The following is a 21,712-nucleotide window of genomic DNA, read 5'->3' as shown; positions in this document are numbered from 1 at the left end:
CGATATATTAAAACAATTTAAAAATCATAACATAGCATAGTGCTATTGTGAATTCACGCTGTGATTAAATTAAATATTTGTGCTGGGAGTTTAATAGCCTCTATGCGCTTTAATTAAAGGTAGGGTATGGAATTTCAGAGAGGCTAGCATTAACAAGTTAGCTTTGAAAGTATAAGATCCCACCCTCCCATCTCTCTAAAGCCACGCCTCCTCCAAAACACATGAACACGCACAACAAGAGCAGAGTCTGCAAAGTGTCACGAGAGAAGGCGTTAAATTACCTAACGTCTCAAAGTCAAAGTATTTATATAGTGCTTTTAACAATGTAGATTGTTTCAAAGCACATATTACAATTCACAACAATAATACAATAATGAACAAACAACTTGTAGAGCTCTGACTTGTACCACCTGACTGCTGCAGATTCATTTTAGTGTTGATAGTGTTGACAGAAACACAATTTCTACAACTTTCACATAGGAGCAAAAATCTGCCTTTAAACTTGAAAGAAATAAAGATTTGACATTTATCATGATAATTATCAGACCTCGATATAAAAATTTTATTGTGATCATTTTTTTTGGCCAGCCCTAGTTCAAATGCTTGCACGTGCGAAAACAACATGAAAGTAAGTTAATGCAGAATTTACATTTTTGGATGAACTAACCATTTACCAAAACCATTTACAATAGTCATTTTGGCACGCTTTCTTGCGATTAGAATTGTGATTGATTGCATTGATCATCTGAAGCACATAAGGAACGGCACTCCTCAAAGTGAAAGCACAAACATAATTGAAATCACCGTATCACATTTATTTTTAGTAGTATTAGATTATTCAAAGCGTTTTAGATGGTCTATTCTTACATGTACTGTATAGTGCATTAATAGTGGGAGAGGTGGGAAATAGCGAGTACTGGGAGAGTCTGTGCATGCGCGGCTTGTCTGTGTAAGAGATCCAACGAATGCCTGCATTGAGTACAGCGTGAGAAAGTGATATTACTACATTAAACTAGGCTATACTATATATAAAGTTGAATATAATGTATAATAATGCAATGGGGGAGTATTTTTGGGTCCTGAAAATAATAAAGTAATAATAATAAAATAAAACTCTCTTTATTTTGGCTTAAAATATTGCGATATGATCGTATCGAGAGTTCAGCATCACAATTTATATCGAGAGATTGGAGACAAGAGTGTATTGTTACACCCCTAGAAGATATATGTACATTTTTAAATATTTAGACCACTTCTATTATTGATTGCTATCAGGATGTGTAGAGAGTTTCAACCAGTATAACAAAAAGTGTTTATGAACAACATTACATACCCTACCCTTAATTACATTTGTTACATGCGTCTCAGAGCAGCTCTGTTCACAGTAAATGCAGCTCCACACAAACTCAGTCTCTAAAGTATTGGGTTTGTTTGGGTTTCCAATAACATGCATTTGGTAAAGCATATAAAGTCTGGTGCGCTTTGTGTTTCATAGCGTTTCGTTTTACACTGTTGTTATTGTTGTTATGTATTTAAAATACACTTAGGCCTACATTTATTAGCACAAAAAATATATCCGATTACTCACCGAAATCAACCGATTACTCAATTACCAAAATAATTGTTAATGACAGCCCTATACATTATCTTATAGCTATGCAATTAGCCAATAATAGGTGATGGCTCATGAAATTGGGGTCTATTAACCTTCCAAAGAGTATATTTGCAAGATGTCACGTTAAAAATATATTTTTTATTTCAAAGACTAAACAGGTTAACATTGCACAGAGGAGTGATTTCACAGCAGTTAAGTCATCTATTGCTCTGAAATACCCTATCATTTGTGAGATTGTCCACATAATGACCTTCAAGACAGAGATTACATGTAATCTGCGCCCTGGTAACCAGCCTCAATGTTTGCATATGTTGACATTTTCAAGGAGCTGATCTTCTGGAATAATTTGGTAACTCTGAAATTATATCTTGTGGACTCAAAAAGTAAAGAATTCAAGAAAGAGACGCTTGAGGAGGTCCAAAAGCAAAATTGACAAAATGTGCCAGCAAACTAAATTAACTAGCACGTCTGGGCCCCAAGGAGCATCTGCAATGCCAATTGTGTATTTATGTATGTTCTGATGAGGTGTTAGAAAGGCCAGGTGGGGATACATCATAATTGCTGACATGGGCTGAAGGAGGAAGTTTGCACAGCCAGCAGCCCTCAGAAAAGAATGCTATGAATATATACAGTCTGCACATTATTTCCAGTAATGTTTCATGACACTCTTGCCAAATCTTATTAGAGTTTGCACAAAACTACTTATTCTCAAAAACAAGTCAGTGAGGAAAAAAGAACAAATCTAAATAATTGACTAGTAAACTACTGTGGCCCTACACTAATTCTACTAATTATTTAAGTTGCAAAATAAGTATTTTTTGAGAAGAGACACTGCAACTCTGCTTGTGAAGTCAGCAATTAAAGACACAATTAAACATTTCACTTCCATAATTAGATTTTTTAATTAGAACCGTATTTTTATCAATATAGATTTGTTTGGATCATGATGATATTAAAGGTTAATAATGCCATGCAGTCTCCATTAGTATTTATCAGCAGAAAACTCATTTCAAAATCTTAGAAAGTACATTTTGACAAACTATTATATATAAAAAAATGTCTTTAGACTAACATGCACTGATGACCCTCACACAATAACAAAAACATTAAGAAAGCAAATAGGTAAAACTCATATCAAATTAAAAAATAATTTGGTACAAATACCAAAATTATGTGTTTATCTCAAATACTTGAAGCTAACGGAAGTGCATGATACTATAGTTACAACGAGGGCCTTCAGTCTGAAGTAATTATGGGCAAAGGTGTCGAGGAGTCTGGAGAAGACAGAAACAGCTGGTCTGTGTCCACCTCCTTCAACCCCTCGATTTCAGCTCAGATTTCAGAGTCCCAGATGGAGGGAGAACAGCTGCAGGGGTCTAACAGCAGAGCTTCATACACGGACTGGTACCACTGTCACTAGTGCGAGCAGCCCGAGGGAAATGAGAGAGGATTCCAGAGCAGGCCGTCATTCACACTGCAGTTGAGGAGCAGATGTGACAGGCCTAATCTATTCTGATTAAATCAATCTTCTGCTTACTGTCAGGACATTACAGACAACTCATTGCAGAATCTCTCATGATACATCCATGATCGAAATGCTAGAAATCAAAGAGTAAATAATATGTTAAAGCTGTGTAAGCGCATCCATATAAGAGTTAGACATTCATGACTAGCACAGTTCGCATGTGCACTCGCAGCATTTTGTCCAATTGTAAGTTGCAATATTATATTTATTTTGTGTATATGCATTGGTCAAGTTAAACGCAGTAGTAAAGCGATTCAGTTTACTGGTGGTCATCTTTAGCTTCAGCTCATGCAGCTCAAACAGCAATGCTTTAATAACTCTGATTGGTACTGTCATATACATATTACTTATGACAGCACACAAATACTGAACTGAGTTCTCTTACACGTCTTCTTGCACTTGAACTGACAATTTCACACAAAATTGTCAACCTGCCTGTCTTGGTGAATATCCTAGTAAGTGAACGTAAAGAGTCGAGAAAGACAACACGTGTAACAGTGTCAGTATATTGGATTGTGCATTATGTCTTAAAGTAAAATAACCGAAATAGCCAAATATTCCTGCTCCTGTCTCTTATCAATGTTAATCCAACAACAAAAGACTCACAACAAAATCACTCACTGCTCTTGACTGAATACCTTTTGTAATAAGGATTAATCAATATTTAATTTATACAGTGACGATTATGCAGTGTTATCTACCTGAAACCTGAAAGCACTGTTTATTTCATTTGCATCTATGATCTGTGTTTGTGGTATTGCTTGTAGTTTGATTATTTGTAATGATTTTATTACAGACTGTTTAACTTCAATAATGTTTTAAATGTATATTTATAAAGATTTATTTTCCTTTGCATTGTTCTTGCATACCATGTAAAAAGTCTGGCGAGTAAAAAAAATAAAAATTACTAGCCAACAGCAACTCAAGCATGAGTATAGAGGGCTGCAATGGCCTTGTCATGATATAAAATTACATACACCTAGATGGACGAATATCTCATTCAGGTGTGAGTTACACTCTCTATGAGCAGCTTGGCTACTTTCAATCATGTGACGGAAGCTGTCAATCACTGCAATAGAGATCTAGCGCTTCATTATTAAGCAAGTGCTAATGGACACCATGACAAAACTAAACTTCTTGCCTAGAGATTGTGCCAATTTATTAGTTCCTCCTGCTAACATGCCCATTTCTCACATCCACAAGCTTCCGGTCTTGAATGATAAATAGATGAATGAGAATGCAGAATGAAGGAGACTGTATATGGGTGGGGCTCTGGACTCCAATTGCAGAAAGAAAGAGAAATCACACACCGAGATCTGTGGACACATGTCTGGTCAAACAAGCCAGAGCTCTTGTATTACTACAAAAGCTGTTTGGAAGCTGTCATACATGTATTACACAACTGGAATCCCCAGCACAAGTGTGTATGAGAAAGAGAGAGAAACTATGTGGTGTTTCCACTCCTCCGCTCTGTTCTGGGTCCCTCGTGAGCCTCTCAGTATGGACTGACTGGAGCACTGTGTCGACAAGAACCAGGGAACAAAGAGAACCTTTCATCAGCTTTATTCTCTTTCCAACTACTGTTGTTCCTCCAACTCTCCTCCTTTCTTTTTTTTTCTTCTCCCACTCTTGCTGTTCTAGTAATTTATTTCATCAGAGGGCAGAGCCTGACTTTGGGCTCTTTTCTTTCTCAAATGTTAGGAAACAGTGACACAGGAGTTCACCTTTGCTCCAGGTGCAGATGTGCCTAAATATATAAATAAATATACAGACTAGGCTGTACAAGCTAAAAAGAAACTCTAGAAACCTTTCAGCGCTTATCAATTGGCAACGCATTTGATCAATGTTGGTTATGTTAAATTTAAAAGCCAACAAAACTTCATGCTAATCCTCAACCTGCAGCAGCAAATATGAAAAATTAAGGCAGTTAATTTGCAACTTATATCAAATGTGTGCCATGAGAATGTTTAACTGACAGCACAAACTTGTGGTATACTCATTACATAAGCAGAAGGCAGCTGGTGAGGACTGTTGGTGTCTTGAGGTTTTGGTGCTCGGTAAAATGCAACATTCTGCTCGTGGTTGCTTCAGTAGACAAATTCAGAAATATCAAAATTTTAAAAAAATTTTAAAGAAATTAATACTTGCATTAAATATCATTTTTGATACATTTAAAGGGATAGTTCACCCAGCTGAACACAAAAGAACATATTGTGAAGAATGTCAGTAACCATACAGCTGATGGACCCCATTGACTTCCATAGTATTTTTTTTCCATAATATGAAAGTCACTGGGGCCCATCAACTGTTTGGTTACCCAAATATTCTTGAAAATATCTTCTTTTATGAAATTCATACCAGTTTGGAACTACTTGAGGGTGAGTAAATGATTCAAGAATTTTCATTTTTGGGTGAACTATCCCTTTAAATTTATCCGAAGTGATAGTAAAGTCTTTTACATTATTAAAAGAAGCATTTCATATAAATTCTGGTTTGAACTTTCTATTCACCAAAATAATCCTGAATTTTTTTTAATCACGGTTTGGAAAAGAATAAGAAGAAAAGAATAATGAACCACTGCAACATGAAAAGGACACGCAGGTTGTTTATCATTATAATTTTTTCATATGAAATTTAAAGTTTATGCAATTAAAATGAATAGGCTAGCCTATATTTTGTGTGAAAACATTTCAGAGTAATATTGATGATTTGGTTTGTTAGAAAAAGAATATGTAGGTTTCATTAATTCATAATAGACTGTTTTGAGGGAGTTAGAATTTTCAAATAAATTTAATGAAGTCCATTAAAGTCAATGGAGTTCATACTGGTAATTATCATATTAGCCTATGTGTTCTTACAAATTTAAATGAATGATATATTCAAATAAAATGTATCTAAAATATTGATAAAAAATATATTTTCTTGCAGCTCACTGCTTTTTGCTGTCATTCTTGAAAAAGAAACTCATTTTTCTAAATTAATAAAAGGGGGTAAATTTAGTAATAGTATGGTAAAAACATGGTTACATTCAGACCTTTAAAACTGTTTTGTGCATTCACTCAATGAGAAGTTACTGATTAGATACAATAGGGTTTTAGATGAAAAATATTAAGTTATGACTGTTTAAAAGCTTACATTCCATCGGATTCAAACAAGACCCTGAATTGAAAAAGTGTATAGGCCTACAGATTTTAATGCATTAGAAGGGAAATTAGTTTTACTGTTTTAGTGATTACATTCAACTATTTGATAATACATGTGTATGAGTGAGTAAAGGCATAATTAAATACATATCATTAAAAGGCTTAAAATTATTGAGCTTTATTTATTAGCTATACTGAGCAGCCCTATTCAAGCCATATTATAGCCGGAACAGTGGAGAGAAACGCAGTGGCATGGGTGCATCATCATACTAAATAATTTTAGCACTAAAATTACAGTGCTTGACTTCACATTGAGCGGTTAAAAAGCACTTTGATAGGCAACAATGCAAAGATAATGAAGCCTTTGACGTTACTAATGCAAAGATAATCATATCCTTCACTGGAGGATCCGGGGAGGAGGGCGACTAAGTGTGCACACACTATCTATGACAATCCCTTTCTCATGGTGCCAAGTTACTTGACGGTCATTTCCCAGAACAGAAGACCTCCCATCAACAGCTTAAAATGATCCCTATAAAACTCCCATCAAATAATAAAACACAACATGGACTTTAAATAGCACTGGACTTTGAGCTTCTGTTTGGGTGTAGCATGAATTGAACATGTCAGAGGAGCTTCTGATATGACGTCAATGAAAATTTGAAGAAATCCAGTTCTCTGTGATAGTCCCCGGGGCAGCAAAATCTCTTCTCACATCTAAGAGAAGCACCCCTGTGATAAAAATGGATTTTGGACACCCATTTCCTCAAAGGACCTTGTCATGTTTACTCATGTTTTAGAGGCCAATTTGAGCCCACAGAGAGTGTGAGTTACGTCATAACGATCACTCACCACAAGGTCAGTCAATACTTTACTGTGTCATACGGATAAATGGTCTGCCTGTTTAGAAGTGAAGCCCTAAACTCGCTCGCATTTATCGTAGTGGCCCAGAAACAGCCCAAAACGTACTTTAGGTTAACTTCCATTTCCCTCTCTGCATGGAGAAAATACTTTCTACGTTACATTGACAGCCAGCCAAAGTTAGCAAAACGTAAAATATAATTGGTATCATCTTTCTCGCAAATGAAAACTCCATAATGCCACCCATCAATACACGTCTTATTTGCTCATTAAGAGGAAATAAAAATCGAGTAAACGTCAACGAACAGTCATAATGATTTATTGCACATTCTGAAAGTTGAACAGAGACTGTCTGTGTGCTTTCCTCATTAGCTACTACACAAATCAGTTTTCTAAAGTTACACTAGCTACATAAAAGTAACTTGTAACAATGTGTGAGGACCAACTGATCAACAGTGCATTACCAGGATGCTGTGGATGTGCATTGCAAAGCATACCTTTTTAAAATAGGGTCTACCCATTGTAATAACAGAGTTACATGAACCTTAAATATGAATGTCATCTAGAGGCAAAACTCTGAATAATCTTGCCTAGCGTAATATTTAAACAGTCATCATGAATCAAAAGCTGAATCAGAAGCAAAAAGGCTATTTAAGATGAATTCTTGCTTTACATTAAAAAGAGGACATCTGTAAAATGTATAAATATTATAAAATACCCATAAATATAGGAAATATGTGTTTTTTCACAACAGCACTCACCAATTTGATGGCCACATATTCATTTGTGTATAGGTTTTTCCCGAGCCGTAGTTCACCGAAGTTTCCACAGCCAATCTTCTTCCCAACTCTGAAGTTAGGGCCGACCATGAGGACCCCAGAGTTGGTCGTTCCCCGGCCCCCATGTACAGTCCTACTACCAGTTGCTTTCGACATCCTTTTCCCTTCCTCTGTCTCTACCTTTCCACCTCTCTTCTCAAAATCCATAAGCTTGTGATACCCTGGCCTCTCCACGGTTACTCCCCTGCCATGCAAAACAGAGAAGTTTCAAAACAACCCCCAGGGAACGTGTGGGGATGATGGAGAGAAGACCAAACGAGTCAAGGGGTTTAAAAGTATCTATATACTGGTGATTTTTGAGGAGCAGAAATCGATGTCTTCTGCAGACGTGGTGGGTATCACCGAAAGTGCCGTCCTTGCATTAATCCTTCGGTGGATGGGACTCCTTTACTGTGCAGTTGCCCTTAGAGTAGCATGTCACTGCCTGAAGCAGGCAGGTTATGCTAGCATACGCACACATACAGACGCACATGCACGCACTCACACATCCACCCACACACGCTCCTGAACACTGACATACACTATTCCTGCTAGTGGCACCAAACAAGTGAACGTCCCCTTGTGCTCCTCATGGTTTCCTTGAAGTCAGTCTTGATTAATACTGTGAACATTCTTCATGTTCTAACACTGCTATAAGCAGACTCAGACAGAACCAGGAGTAACAGGTTCGAGAAGTTTAGTCCGACTTTCTCTGGATACCTGAAAGACATTGAAAAGAGAAGTAGAGTACAAATTAGTATCAATAAATTAATCAATCATGCACATTCTTGATATACCAGTCATTAAACTTCAAATGGAGCCATACCAGAGCATTATTTCATGTTTTTGCTCCTACTATAAGTTAAATTTGAATGACCATGCATTTTTAATTAATACTTTTTTATTTCCATATCAGCATCAAAGGCTATATTCATCAATAAAATACATTTAAACATAAAACAATATAAAATTATACAGTTTAAATTCTAAAGTTTTCCATGCAATTTTAAAGCGAGTCTTCCACTCACTTTAAAACAAAGATACTAATCCTGAATGACCATGCATTTTAATGCATTAATAAACTAATTGTATAGCCATATGAACATCAAAAGCTATAGGCCTATTCTTGGGGGAAAACAACAACAACAGCATAATATATAATTCAACATCTTATAACATTACAATAACAACTTCACAAAATCGCACTTTACTATTTGGCAGAAATCTTAATATTTACCATGCAGTCCTTCACTACACTATAACCATGTATTTTTAATTAATTAACTCTCTTTTATTGCCATATCAGCATCAAAGGCTATATTCATGGCAAGATAAATAAAATAAATAAAATTATAGGCTACGATTAAACTTCTTAAAATATTATAAGTCTGCAAAATTTTTCAGTTTAATATTTTGATAGAAATTCTGATTTTTTCAAAGCATTTTAAAGCGAGTCCTCCATCAGAAAAATAAACATGAAACATAATGATGGACAGAGGCATGACAGGATATTATAAAGCACAGATAGGCCTGTCGCGATAGTCGATAAGTCGATTAATCGCACGATAAAAAAAAACGAGCTCGATAATTTTTCCGGCCGCGATAATTCCATTTGCATGCTTGTTTGTTTTCCTCGTCTCTCTCTCTCTACCAAAGAGACTGGATGACCACTCTCGCTCGGTTCTTTAGCGTATAGGAGGAGTGAACCCTCTTGTTGTCAGTTGCATGGTCTTTGTGTGAGAAGGCGGCGCCGCGGCGCTCAGTCACATGGTCTTTGTATGGGAAAGCGCCGGCGGGAGTGTTTGCGGCTACTGCCGGGAGAGAGAGAAGACGCTAGTTGTGAGTTGCGACAGCGAGCCCGATCACATGAAAATGCGTATCTATACCACGAATGTTATTTCTCGTGCCATTTATACGCCAAAAATAGTTTTTGCGTGCATATGATACGCTCTTTATGGCGTGTAATACGCACGCACTCCTCACCCCTAATCCTAACCAAGTATTTTCAGTGCGTAGCATGCCTTCCCGACAGTACACAATCACTTGACAAAGTAACAGGAGGACAAAGTAACAGGAGTAACAGTGCAAAATTGTGCGATATGGCTTGTTGAGGCTTTTTTTTATTTGTTTACAAAGGTCCTAACTGTCAGTTTTGCCTGTTATGGAATGTATCACTATTTAATAATGTCTAAAGCCTAATGTTTAATATTTTTTGAAGTGCAATTTTGTTTCATTTTATTTATTAACAGACATTTATTTTGTTAACAGACACTAAGAGTCCATTGCTTTCATTGTTTTTGGTTGTTTTGTTCATTTTTTGGGATATTTAAAATGTTTTCCGTTTTCAATGTTTAATATTCTTTAGAAATAAAAGTTTATAGATCGTTGAAAAGGTGTACCTGCATTATTATGCCATTATAATTATATGAAATGAAAATGGTCTCAGAACGACAATATTATCGTTTATCGCGATAATTTCTTGGACAATTTATCGTCCAGCAAAATTTGTTATCGTGACAGGCCTAAGCACAGACAATAATCCTGATCCTCAGTGTGCATGGAATCCATTTTCAGATTACCTCAAGGTCCAATAAACCTAATCAATAACAGCAAGAGACAAAGTATTGCATGCTAGACATGATGCGAATGCATCCTCACTGGATGAAGAGAAACAAATGGATGTTAATTTAGAAAAAAATAAAAAGAATCACTCAGTCACAGTTTTGGCAATCTAAGAAACAAGAGCCAGTGCGTTTATGACACTACACTAACAGATTTTGCTGGTCTGCCTCCAAGGCATGGGATTTTTTTTAAAGTGTGGAGAACAGAACGGTTGAGAATTACAAGCCTAACAGTGCCCGTATCATTTTCCAATTCCAACAGGAATTTTGACGACACCTGTGTGGTTGATAATGGAGAGGGGAAGCGGTGTAGAAGGTCAGAGATCTCTGCTGCACACCAACCCCCTCTCCCATCCAGGGTCAGCACTGCTGTTAATGTAAATGGAAAAGAAACTCGGAGCAGGTAATGCAAGAACTATTGGAAAGACTGTCATGCTTTCCTTCAGAAAATGCACTTAAAACGATCAATGGCTGCCTGACTGGCTGTAAAAGGATACCAGAGCTGATGAGCAATATACAATCAGCTCAGCAAAAAAAACAAAAAAACATTTTAACACTTGGGAGGGATTTTCACTGCTTAATTTCAACATCCAAGGCACTGTTTGTTCAGCAAGTGACAAATGCATCAGAGCTTCAATGCATTAGATTATTAATGCACGGCTCATTTTTCTAGCCTGAGGAAATACTAATACTTTAGCCTGAGCAAAAAAGAATTATGAAAAATTATGCCCTGTCATTCAGCAAAATAAATGCATCACCAATCCTGCCGGCTTAGCTTTCATAACAGTTAAAGGGGGTGATGGACACCGCCTTATGAAAGGGACTGAATTTGTATACATCAATTCTCAATATGAAATCAATCATTATAGCAAACACTTTATCTTAATTGCCCACTGTCGAAGCTACATAAAGGTGAAAAATAAACAGAGGGTTATGTAAGATTATGTAACTTACATACTGTTCTTAAACTACAGCCTGAAAATGTGAATAACCTCAAGTAAAGCAAGCAACAGCCTCGTTTAGTCATACACCGTGGCACATAATGCATTCAGCCGGATCAGGACTGGCAGTCTATCATGTCTTTCGATGGTCTGCTGGTCACTACCCCACACGATACCATAAAAATGCTGATTACAAGCTCTACAAGGGCGAAATGGAAAACCATGCCACAAGTCAGTTAGGGATCACAACAGTCACATAGGGATCAGATGTAATTACAAGATCTGTGGACAAGAACTAGTGTATAAGTACTGATTATAGGGCATGTTTCCATCTACTACTTAGATTAGAAACAACTTATCAATGCTTAAAGGAAGTTTAACAAAGAAACACATTGCAGAGTACGCCATAAGAAAATATTTCATTTCATATTTCGAGATAGATTTATAACAGATTAACAGATGAATCTCACAGATAACACAGGAACATCGTCTAAAAAACACCTGATACAAAAGTGCATTAGATAAAGCCAAAATGATTACTGTAATGCCGCATAATCTGGAATTAAGACTGCCTGACTAATAATGGTTGCCAAGTTAGTGTTCACAGCTGTTTTGAGTTGCTCTGCCTACAAGAAAACAGGACAAGCCAGCTAACAACTTATTTCTGCTTATCTGATCAAATATCAAGAGAAAACAAACCAGGTTTCTGCATAACATACTAGACAGCACAGTTCAACTTTAGCTTTCAAACAGGAAACATGCAAGTGTTAGAGGCTGTGTAAAAACCAAGACATCTACTTCTACTTTCTCAGATGGGCAAAAGAGAGAAGCTGGTGCCATAAATCTACTTTTGTGTTGATGTACAAGGCCTTGTGTGGTGTTGATTTGGGCTTGAGAGACAAAGAGTGAGAAAGAGAGCTGCCTGGTCATTAACTTCCTTAAGCACAGTCTGATTTTCCATACTAATTTGTTTAGCATCTACGTGAAACTGTGAGATACTGTTTAACACTCCTCTGTTTTGCTATATGACACATGTCCAGCCTGATAACTGAACGAAATTGGCACACAACTATTTTAAAATGTAAATCATGTAATATCTGTCAAAAATTAAACCTCACTTCCACGAGAGCTTAATACCTTAATGTTTTCAAACTGCACAGATGATGCCCTTGACAGAAGAGATTTCCAAATCAGTTGTACAAAGTATAAAATGTAAAATAAAAATATATTTATACCAATCCTGGCACTGAAAGTGTATCATCCGTCCATAAATTGTTTTATTTCATGATGAAGTGTCAATTCTAGAAAGCTTCCTATCCTGGCCTAGCAAAGATTACATACTTAAACAGGTCTTTACACATTAAATATGTCTTTAAAGGCATTCGGAATAGTTTCTTTCAGCCCCTTCTTGGCTTAGTGGCTTAAAAACGTCCTTAAAATGAGTGGCTGTCTGTCTAGCTGAGTCGTCAAATATGAACTAAATACACGTCGAAATGTATTTCATTTCACATCCGAAGCAAAATATATCCCCTTTCATATTCGAAAATGTAAGGAAATACCGACAAACCAGCTAAACATCTCCAAGCCTTGTTTGACAAACATGACAATAATCCTCCACAAATGAACTAGCTTAGCAACCCACTTAGCTAACATCACATTAGCCGTCTAGCAGCGAACCTTTCAGTCTTTCGATTAAAACGAGGAGGGAATGTTTTTCCTGAGGAAACATAAAGATGTTTTTACCTGCTTGTGAGTCCCCTATGTAGTATGCCGCGACATGGTCCTTTATTTATGCTTTGGAAAGTGATTTAATTCCCCACTAAAGACTAGCCCGGCTTCGCTGTTGTCTCTTTAAGCCTACCGTTTCGGTGAACGAAGCTCCGGCGTCACCCGACACTCCCATTGCTGTGGATACGTTCTCAAAAGTGCGTAGATAGATTGGTGAATGTGCGGCTGTGCTGTGGCGCGCAACAGCGTTTATACCGTCCCCACCTGGAGGAAAAACTCAAATGTTTTGCCTGGATCAACAGTTGAAGGGCTGTATACTGCTGGAAATTTTGGAGTCATGACCAATTTTATTTGAAGTAGGCCTAAGATTTGTAAATGTCTATGGTGTTTGGAAAATGTATGGGAAAGTTAGAGATAACAAGGCTGTGAGAAAAAAATGGTTTTTGTGTTGAGTCTAATGCCAAAAAATGACTGAGAGGAAAATTTTGTTTTTTTCTGAACTGGATAACAGAACCATTTGTTTTTATAAAGAAAATGCATCTCTTTTCCCCATTAAATTCCATATTCTGTGTAAACCTTTATTCTGAATAATATGTTTATATAGGGTATGTTTTGTATAATATATAAATAATAATAATATAGCCTATACAGTATAAAACATATATAATATAGATGATTTATCATTTTTTATAAGATGTGCATAACCTATGAACATGGACATTTCCTGTTTTTCTTTTCTGGAACTAGCTTCTAGAACTGCTCACTCTTGCCATTTATTAATTAAACTGATTCAACTATAATTATCATTCATATCCTTACAATAGCTCACAGGTTGTGACATGTTGTTGCTTTTAATGATTTTTCACAACTGCCTGTGTATCTAATATCACCCAGAAAAACGTTTGTACTGGACATGCACATATATTAATGAATATTCAGTATGGTGAATTTTTCAAATAAGATTATCTATACAGGCATATGCCAGCAATCTTATTCAGACTTATAGAAACCAGACTGATGCGTTACAGCAAACCATTTTGCATGATACTTTCTTAATCCAAATATGACCATATTCATATTAACATCAGAATATTGTTTTGTATGTAAACAGTTTAGTGATGGGTAACTGTGGCTTTGTAACCTTAAATGTACATTTAACCTGTTAAATGTAACCTTTTCATTTATGCTCAGAATGATCCACATTTGGCAAAATCATTTATTGCATTGACAAAAATGATGACAACCAAGTGTGCAATCCCAGAAGCTACACAGCAGAATATCACTGATTCGAGTGTTTTTCATGTTTATTTGTATTAAAAATTATCAAAAGTTTATAAAAATCTACAAAGTGCTCAAATATGTGTGTGCAACACAAAAGTTTTCTTAATGCTCTAAGCTATGCAAAACGGAGCATGAAAGTTGACAAAATAAGTTTGTACAAATACAATCAAAAACAATGAAAGTTACAGGAAAAGAACCAAATCCAAACCTTTCCATTATTCTCAGAGTAAAAGTTACAATGTTGTGAGGACACAGGAACACCTGTTCCCTCTTCATGTCCTAATAAGGGTGACCGTGGCTTATTGGTTGATGATACGGCTACATGTCCAGGTGGTGGTGAACCACAGATTTAGATTGACAGGCAGACTGAAGCATGAGATTGCTGCATTTCCCCAATGGCACAAGATTGATGGCCGTGCCGTGCTGCTGTTGCATTATAGGTAAATATGTAGGAGAGAAAGGCAGACCTGCAGACAGCAGCCCAAGTGCATGAGGCATTGGTTGCTGATAGTGTTCTCCAGTAATGAATGGAAGAACAGCAGAGGAGTGTAGTCTGGGGTGGGAATGAAGGTGAATAGAGTCCGCTGAGGAAGGAATGGTCTTGGTTTCCCTAATTGAGGATTGAGATTTTGAATTAAAGCCTTTCTCTTGGTCCTTCGCCCCTTCTTTCCGTTGTTTAGTAGCAGAGCGATGCACTCGGCTTTCCTCTTTGGGAAGGGGTGTGAAGCGTTGACCTTTTCTAAATTTGGCACGTCTGTTTTTGAACCACACCTGAAGAAATATGTTTTGTTAATCAAAGATGTTTTAAGCACAGTTAACCTGCACTCTTGAAAAGAAAGGTTCCACAGTAATGCCACTGAAAAATTCCATTTTGGTTCCTTTCAGAGAATTTTTTTGTAAAAAAAAAAAAAAATCTTAAAAATCTGAAGAACATTTTGAACCTTTTGTGCAATTAAGCTTCCATACTATAAAAATATCATATTTTATAAAACTCATCAAAATATGTTAAGTCAAGTTTTTTTTATGTTATACGAGATTCAACTCATTTTTTAATGCAAGTTAATGCAATTTAAGTTGAAATTACTTAAGCATTTAAGTTTATTGTGCTTAAAAATTTAAGGCAACTTTTTTTTTTTTTTTTTTTTTTTTACAATGCATGGATGTTAAAGGTTTGTCATGGAACCATCAATGCCAATAAAGAACCTAATATTTAGACGTGTTCTGCTTGTTGGACACCGCAGATGTTCCTGTGGGTCTCACCTGGATACGGGCCTCTGGGAGGTTGATGCAGACTGCTAGTCTCTCTCTCATGCCCACATCTGGATATTGGGTTTGCTGAAAGGCCTTTTCGAGTGCTTGTAACTGGGACACATTGAAGGCCGTGCGACTGCGACGCTGCTTTTGCTGGTTCCCGTAGCGTGCCTCAAGAATGAGTTCTAAATGAACAAGATATTTAGGCTATTAGTTGTTTACAATTCATTTCATGATGCTTGTCTAACAGACAATACTGTAGGGCTCAAATTTGTGAGTCCACATAAAAAAGGAAGAAGAATGGATTCAGAATATGGAAATAAACAAAGTTCTACAATAAAATAATAAAAAGCATTATTATATAACTTAATGCACTATTTTTAGGTCAACTTTTATACACTATTGTTTAAGCAAATGAATAAATGTAGCCTATAATATTGCTATAAAATTAAATTTCAAACATCTGTAATATTGAATTGCAAACATGCACATTAAAAGCATTTTCAGACGTCCTAACCTCGCTGGATATATATATATACGCGTCAGCTCGTATATAAAAAAAAATATATATATATATATTTTTTAAAGCAGACAAAAAAGCAATAAAGCATATAAAAACATATAAAATATTTTAATATTAACTTAAAACTAAATTCTATCTATATTAAATGTCTTCGTGAATATAATCAAATCATTAGACATTTAGCCAAGTTAGCCAACACATCTAACGTTAGCCTACATCTAGTTCATTTTTAATCACCGGATACGCGTAGCTTATAGGCCTAATATGAACACTAGCCTACTGTAAAGGGTGTGTAATTAAAAGCTCTACGAATTAGAAGTAAACTTTTTACAAATGCTGCATTTGCTCTGCACTTCATTTATATTCCGGTACCGGGTCTCAAAAGTCCAAGCGGCATCTCACCTGCCAGGCGCTCCGCCACCGTGAAAGTCTGCATCGACGCCGGGCTGGCCGCTGAATGGAGCTGGTGCGGCTGCGCCATCTGCTGGTGAGCCTCGTGGAACAACGAGCTGACGCGTTGCAATGGAAAAGGCCCCTGGCCGTTTCTTGGTCCACAGAAATACACAGAATTCATTCTGCTGGCTGAGAGGATAAAATATATGAGTATCGCTTAAAATTAAAAATAGCACCTAAAATGTGATATAGAACAGGTAGAAGAGAACATAATAGAAAATAAAATGTTTAAGAAAACCATTTTCTATAGATACAAAAACAATGAACACTTACCTACAACTTCAAGTGAACTGTGAAATGATCAGTTGTTTTACCCTGTAAAAGTACGCGTAACTGCTGTTTGTTTTACTCATACGATTTTAAAATCCCAAGGAAACATTTCACAGGAGCTGGTAAAATCCCTCACAATTTTACAATGAAGTTTCTTTTGGTAAGGCAGACCTGTAATGCTCCACGTTGACTACGGTTTAGGTTCTCTCCAGCTCAGTTTCCACTATTTAAGAGGCATTAACTTCAGCTTCCTTCAACCATTAGCCAATAGAAAGAAAGGTATTAGCCTGGATTAAGTGGGATGAGGGAGAGAAAGGGGGGTTTTGGGGGCTCAAGTTTTTGAAACTATTGAACTTGGGGAGATTTAGGCAAAGCATCCCCCTTCAATGAGCGGGCATTGCGCTCCCCCCTTTAAAACAATTAAAACAATGTGGTCGGCTAATCTCTGGGGTTGGGCAGATTAAAATAACAGCCTTTGATTGTCCGTTGTTCTCTTCCTTCTTTCTCTGCAGTTCCCCAGCTTTTGTTAGTATTAACTCCAAGGGGGGTGTTTGCTTGACTGGTTTGTTTTGCTAACTGGACCCATATTTTGCCCAGAAAATGTCAACTTGAGAATGCACTCTGGAAGTGGCCTATTAGGGTAATTTCTTAGGGCTAAATGTTCCAGAAATCTTTCCTTCTAATCAAATCCTCTCAAAAAAAAGGGAGGATTAAAGCTATTAGCATCTGAAAATGAATAAAATACTCAATAAAATGAAAGACACATGGGATAAACAAAGTCTGCAGTCTGTGGTGTCAAAACTGGTAGTAATTATGGAATAAATCAAGATGGTTATGAAGCAAACATATCAACCAATCTGAATCTCACTCCTTGTCATTATCCCATCATCCATCTCTCAACACCTCTCTCATTGAGCTCAAGCAGCAGTTTAGCTCCAGCTGAAACCTCAGTCACCTCAGATCAGATCATCCTCAGTAAAACTGCAGCCGAGCGGCTGGGAGCGGCTCAGGAGGTTCAGAGATGTAAATTCCGCTAAATCCCGACACTGTGCAGCTCAGGGCCAGGAAGGCGAGGCATGTGGAGAGCTAGATTATGTTTCCCACGAGTATCAGGGCAGTTGCACACTCCTCGGTGTGTGTGTGTGTGTGTGTGTCTCCAAGAGGGCAACACAGGAACCAGTACAGCGGCAAAGCAAGAGCTGGGATAAACTGGCATGAGACTGGCACACACACACACACACTTGGCTCAATTTTATATCCACTTTCCTGCTGGAAAGGATTGTTTGTTTGTATCCAGACAGTCATGGAATTCTGGTCTTTATAAGAAAGGCAGATTTACACAATAAGATCTCTCTATATTTTGGGTTTTTAAGTCTATGGGAATATTAATGAAATGCTAATGCAGCTATATTTGCTGATTATTCGTTGGATTCTACTTTTGGCTGTTTAATACATAACTATACTGTAAAAAAAATGCATTTGTAGTAAGGTTTTAAAAAAGATATTAACCAAGGATTAGTTAAATTTATCACAGTGACAGTAAAGACATTCCTAATGGTGCAAAATATTTCTATTCTAAATAAATGCTGTTCTTTTGAACTGAAAAAAAAAAAACTGTTTTCAACATTGATAATGATAATCAGCAGCATATTCAAATTATTTCTAAAGAATCATGTGATACTGAAGTCTGACCATCACAGGAATAAATTACATTTTAAAATATTTTAAAGCAGAAAACATTAGTACTATTTCACAATATTACTGTTTTTTTTATGTATTTTTGATTCTATAGATGCAGCCTTTTTGAGCAAAAGAGACATTCAACATTTAAAAATCTTACCGACTTTAAACTTTTGAGATGATACTTTAAAGGTTCTTTGAACGTAGTAAAAGTTATATTTAGAATCTTATCATCCTGAAGTACCCTTATGCTGAAATGGTTTTTGGACTTAGAGTTTCAGCTGGACTTAGAGTTTAGGGTTCTTTGTTCCCGCCTTTTTGTTTTTCAAATCTGTATTTGTCAAAGCCTCCTCATTACTGATTTTCTATAGAGCTCAGCCATTAAATTACACAGACTGTCAACACACTCAAAAGCTAAATGAATTCTTTCTTAAAATGTCTATTTGAACTTTAAATTGTAACTGGTTTCCTACTAAGCATGTGTTTCTTTCTCTTTTTTGTTTAACAGAACATGTGTGAGCAGTTCTGTTCAGTTAAGGATAGGCTACTTATCTTCTCTTCTCCACGAGTAAGAGATATTGAATATGATCCATATTGTTAGATTTTTTTAAATGATTACTTTTTGCATGAACATACCAGCCACAAAAAAAACATCAAATCTATATTCCATGACTTTATATCACTTTTTATTTTTAACATTGTAAACGGCTCACATACTGTCCATATTTGCTAATTTTGGCCTTCATAAACATAATAGTTTTTACATTGAACAATATACTAAGTCAAATTGGTCTCCTGTTAATATATACAAAAGCCAATCATAGAAGTCCATCTATAAAACTAGCCTTCATATAACTAAACATCAAACAACAATTGATGAATTCACTTTTATTAAAATTAAATGTGGAGATTTTTATACGTATGTTTTAGGCCAGACTGTACATTTTAATACAGGAAAGTTCTGATACAGTTTCTATACTTTATATCACCTTTTCTTACACCTCATGATTTGAGCATTAATCTAAAAACTGTGAAATTAGTTTATAGACGGGAGAAAAAAAGTGCTTAAAAATAAATATTTGTTGGTGGGCAAAAGCCAGTTGTAAAGTTTTACTGCTTGGAGATGTAATGCTTTATAACATTGTAAGTCTCTCTGATATCTTTTTTGAGCCGTCAAATGGCAACAGCTCATCTCGACCAACACTTTCCACATTTCTGATATTTTCACACCTGACTGACCTTTCAAACTATCGTGGAATTGTGCTGAAGTTTTTCTCCCCGTGTTCAAGGCTCTGCTTTTTTCTCCCTTTGCGATGTTCTTGCCTGTCAAGCTGTATTAGTGTCCTCTCAAAATAAGTCATTTAGAAGAACCTTAGCTGAGCAGCCTCTGAACCCCATTAAAAGCTTGGAGCTCAGAGCCCAGAAGCCTTTGTCTCTTCAGCCTGCGGGATTAGTGGAGATTTGCTGCTAAGAAAAAAAAGTAGTTATTTCATGGCACTTTCATGATGAAACCTGGCCAAAGCTGTGTTGGCTGGGAGGATTAGAGCCACACAAAGACGCTGGTTGTGTGTGACCCCCTCCCCGTAAACCACCGCCCCGGTGCAATGCCCCCTCCAAACCCCAAACACACACCATCCCCACCTCATAACTCCGGCTCAGTCCGTAATGAGAGCTGAGTTTTCATCTCCTGCTAAAATTGCGTTTCGGCTTTACCCCGACCCACTCGACAGCTTTAAAGAGACAACAAAGTGGTGGATGCATCTGGAATTTTCTCATTCAGATGTTTATTTACATAGGTGTAATTGGATGCAAACCCATTAATTTGTTTTAGTGCCCAGCAATAGTCAAGCTTTGGAGGTTTAGACCCTGTCTGTAGAGTTTAAGGGGTTTAGAGGATGTGTGCTAGTGGATCCACTTACAAAGACACAGATTAGCAGCATTAAAAACAGGACAGACAGGGTAAACTCTTTACATAGTTTCAAACTCATAAACTATATTTTTTTGCTTAATTTCGCTAAGTTTTAATCAGTTTTTCATAAACACAAAAATGACAAGCAAAAAGATGGATGATTAAATAAATGGAACTATTATAGTATTGAGGAGAACCCATATGAGGCACACCGTTCAAAGGGGCCATTCACACAGAATACGTTTTATTATGTATTATTAGTGTCTCGCGCATGATGCTGCTTTCGAAAAATGTGGCGATCGAGTTCAAATAAATTCAACTTTTAAAAACCTTATCTTTAGACCTTGCATTTTATATTCCACTGACCTGAGTAGTGTGATTTTAACAGCAAAAATGCGTTCTTTGTGAATCGGTGTAGTGTTGAATTGTGAGACCCATCGAATTCTGTAACCCTATAGCGCTGTAGTGATGGTACGGTTAGGATTAGGATTAGGAGCAGGTCGGATTAGCACAATATAGTGCTTACTATGGTCACATCATTCGGTGGGTAGGTGCTAAAAAGCAATAACAAGTTCAACTTTTAAAAAGCACATTACTAGACTTTGCATTTTTTCCCGTTTAAAGGGTTAGTTCACCCAAAAATAAAAATTCTATCATTAATTACTCACCCTCATGTCGTTCCAAACCCGAAAGACCTTTGTTCATTTTCGGAACACAAATGAAGATCTTTTTGATGAAACCTGAGAGATTTCTGTCCCTCCATTGACAGCAACGTCATTGCAACTTTCAAGGCCCAGAAAGGTGGTAAAAACATCGTTAAAATAGTCCATGTGACAACAGTAGTTCAACCTTAATGTTATGAAGCGATGAGAATACTTTTTGTAAAAAAGGTTTTGAAACCTAAAAAAAACGACTTTATTCAACAATCTCTCTTCCATGTCATTCTCATACACTGTTGACAGTGTAACAACGCAACGCTTCTAGGTTCTACATCAGAATGTTGGCTTACTATGAGAATGATGGAAGAGAAGAGATTGTTGAATAAAGTCGTTATTTGGGTTTTTTTTGCGAACAAAAAGTATTCTCATCGCTT

The 21,712-nt window shown here is 36.6% G+C and overlaps 2 protein-coding genes across 3 annotated transcripts in view; both read right to left on the bottom strand.

The window, feature by feature from the left end:
* csnk1g2b (casein kinase 1, gamma 2b) overlaps window positions 1–13,435 on the bottom strand; it is a 32,073-nt gene extending 18,638 nt beyond the window's left edge. The window contains exons 1-2 of one of the 2 annotated variants that reach the window (XM_081349299.1): window positions 13,268–13,435; window positions 7,906–8,682 (exon numbers count right to left, since the gene is read on the bottom strand). In XM_081349299.1, the coding sequence (XP_081205425.1) occupies window positions 7,906–8,130 (225 nt within the window). In that variant the 5' untranslated portion in view covers window positions 8,131–8,682; window positions 13,268–13,435. The remainder of the gene's footprint in view (window positions 1–7,905; window positions 8,683–13,267) is intronic. The other variant, XM_081349298.1, reaches the window with a different exon arrangement.
* Window positions 13,436–14,437: 1,002 nt separating this feature from the next.
* Window positions 14,438–19,689, bottom strand: dmbx2 (diencephalon/mesencephalon homeobox 2). The gene is made up of 3 exons (XM_081349091.1): window positions 16,710–19,689; window positions 15,794–15,969; window positions 14,438–15,304 (listed from the first exon to the last, which is right to left on the bottom strand). The coding sequence occupies exons 1-3, from the start codon at window positions 16,879–16,881 to the stop codon at window positions 14,852–14,854; spliced, it is 801 nt and encodes a 266-aa protein (XP_081205217.1). The 5' UTR covers window positions 16,882–19,689; the 3' UTR covers window positions 14,438–14,851.
* Between the last annotated feature and the right edge of the window lie 2,023 nt (window positions 19,690–21,712).

The sequence above is a fragment of the Scardinius erythrophthalmus genome (assembly GCF_964197995.2).
Source record: "Scardinius erythrophthalmus genome assembly, chromosome: 20".
Taxonomy (NCBI): domain Eukaryota; kingdom Metazoa; phylum Chordata; class Actinopteri; order Cypriniformes; family Leuciscidae; genus Scardinius; species Scardinius erythrophthalmus.
This window is presented reverse-complemented; position numbering and strand designations above follow the sequence as displayed.

What these genes read in the sequence shown, in the direction of transcription:
- dmbx2 (XM_081349091.1), bottom strand. Translation starts at nt 16,881, where the DNA reads ATGAATTCTGTGTATTTCTGTGGACCAAGAAACGGCCAGGGGCCTTTT. An exon ending in GGTGGCGGAGCGCCTGGCAG is followed by an intron (nt 15,970 to 16,709) that starts GTGAGATGCCGC and finishes TTGTTCATTTAG; the next exon opens with AACTCATTCTTGAGGCACGC. An exon ending in TCCCAGAGGCCCGTATCCAG is followed by an intron (nt 15,305 to 15,793) that starts GTGAGACCCACA and finishes ATATTTCTTCAG; the next exon opens with GTGTGGTTCAAAAACAGACG.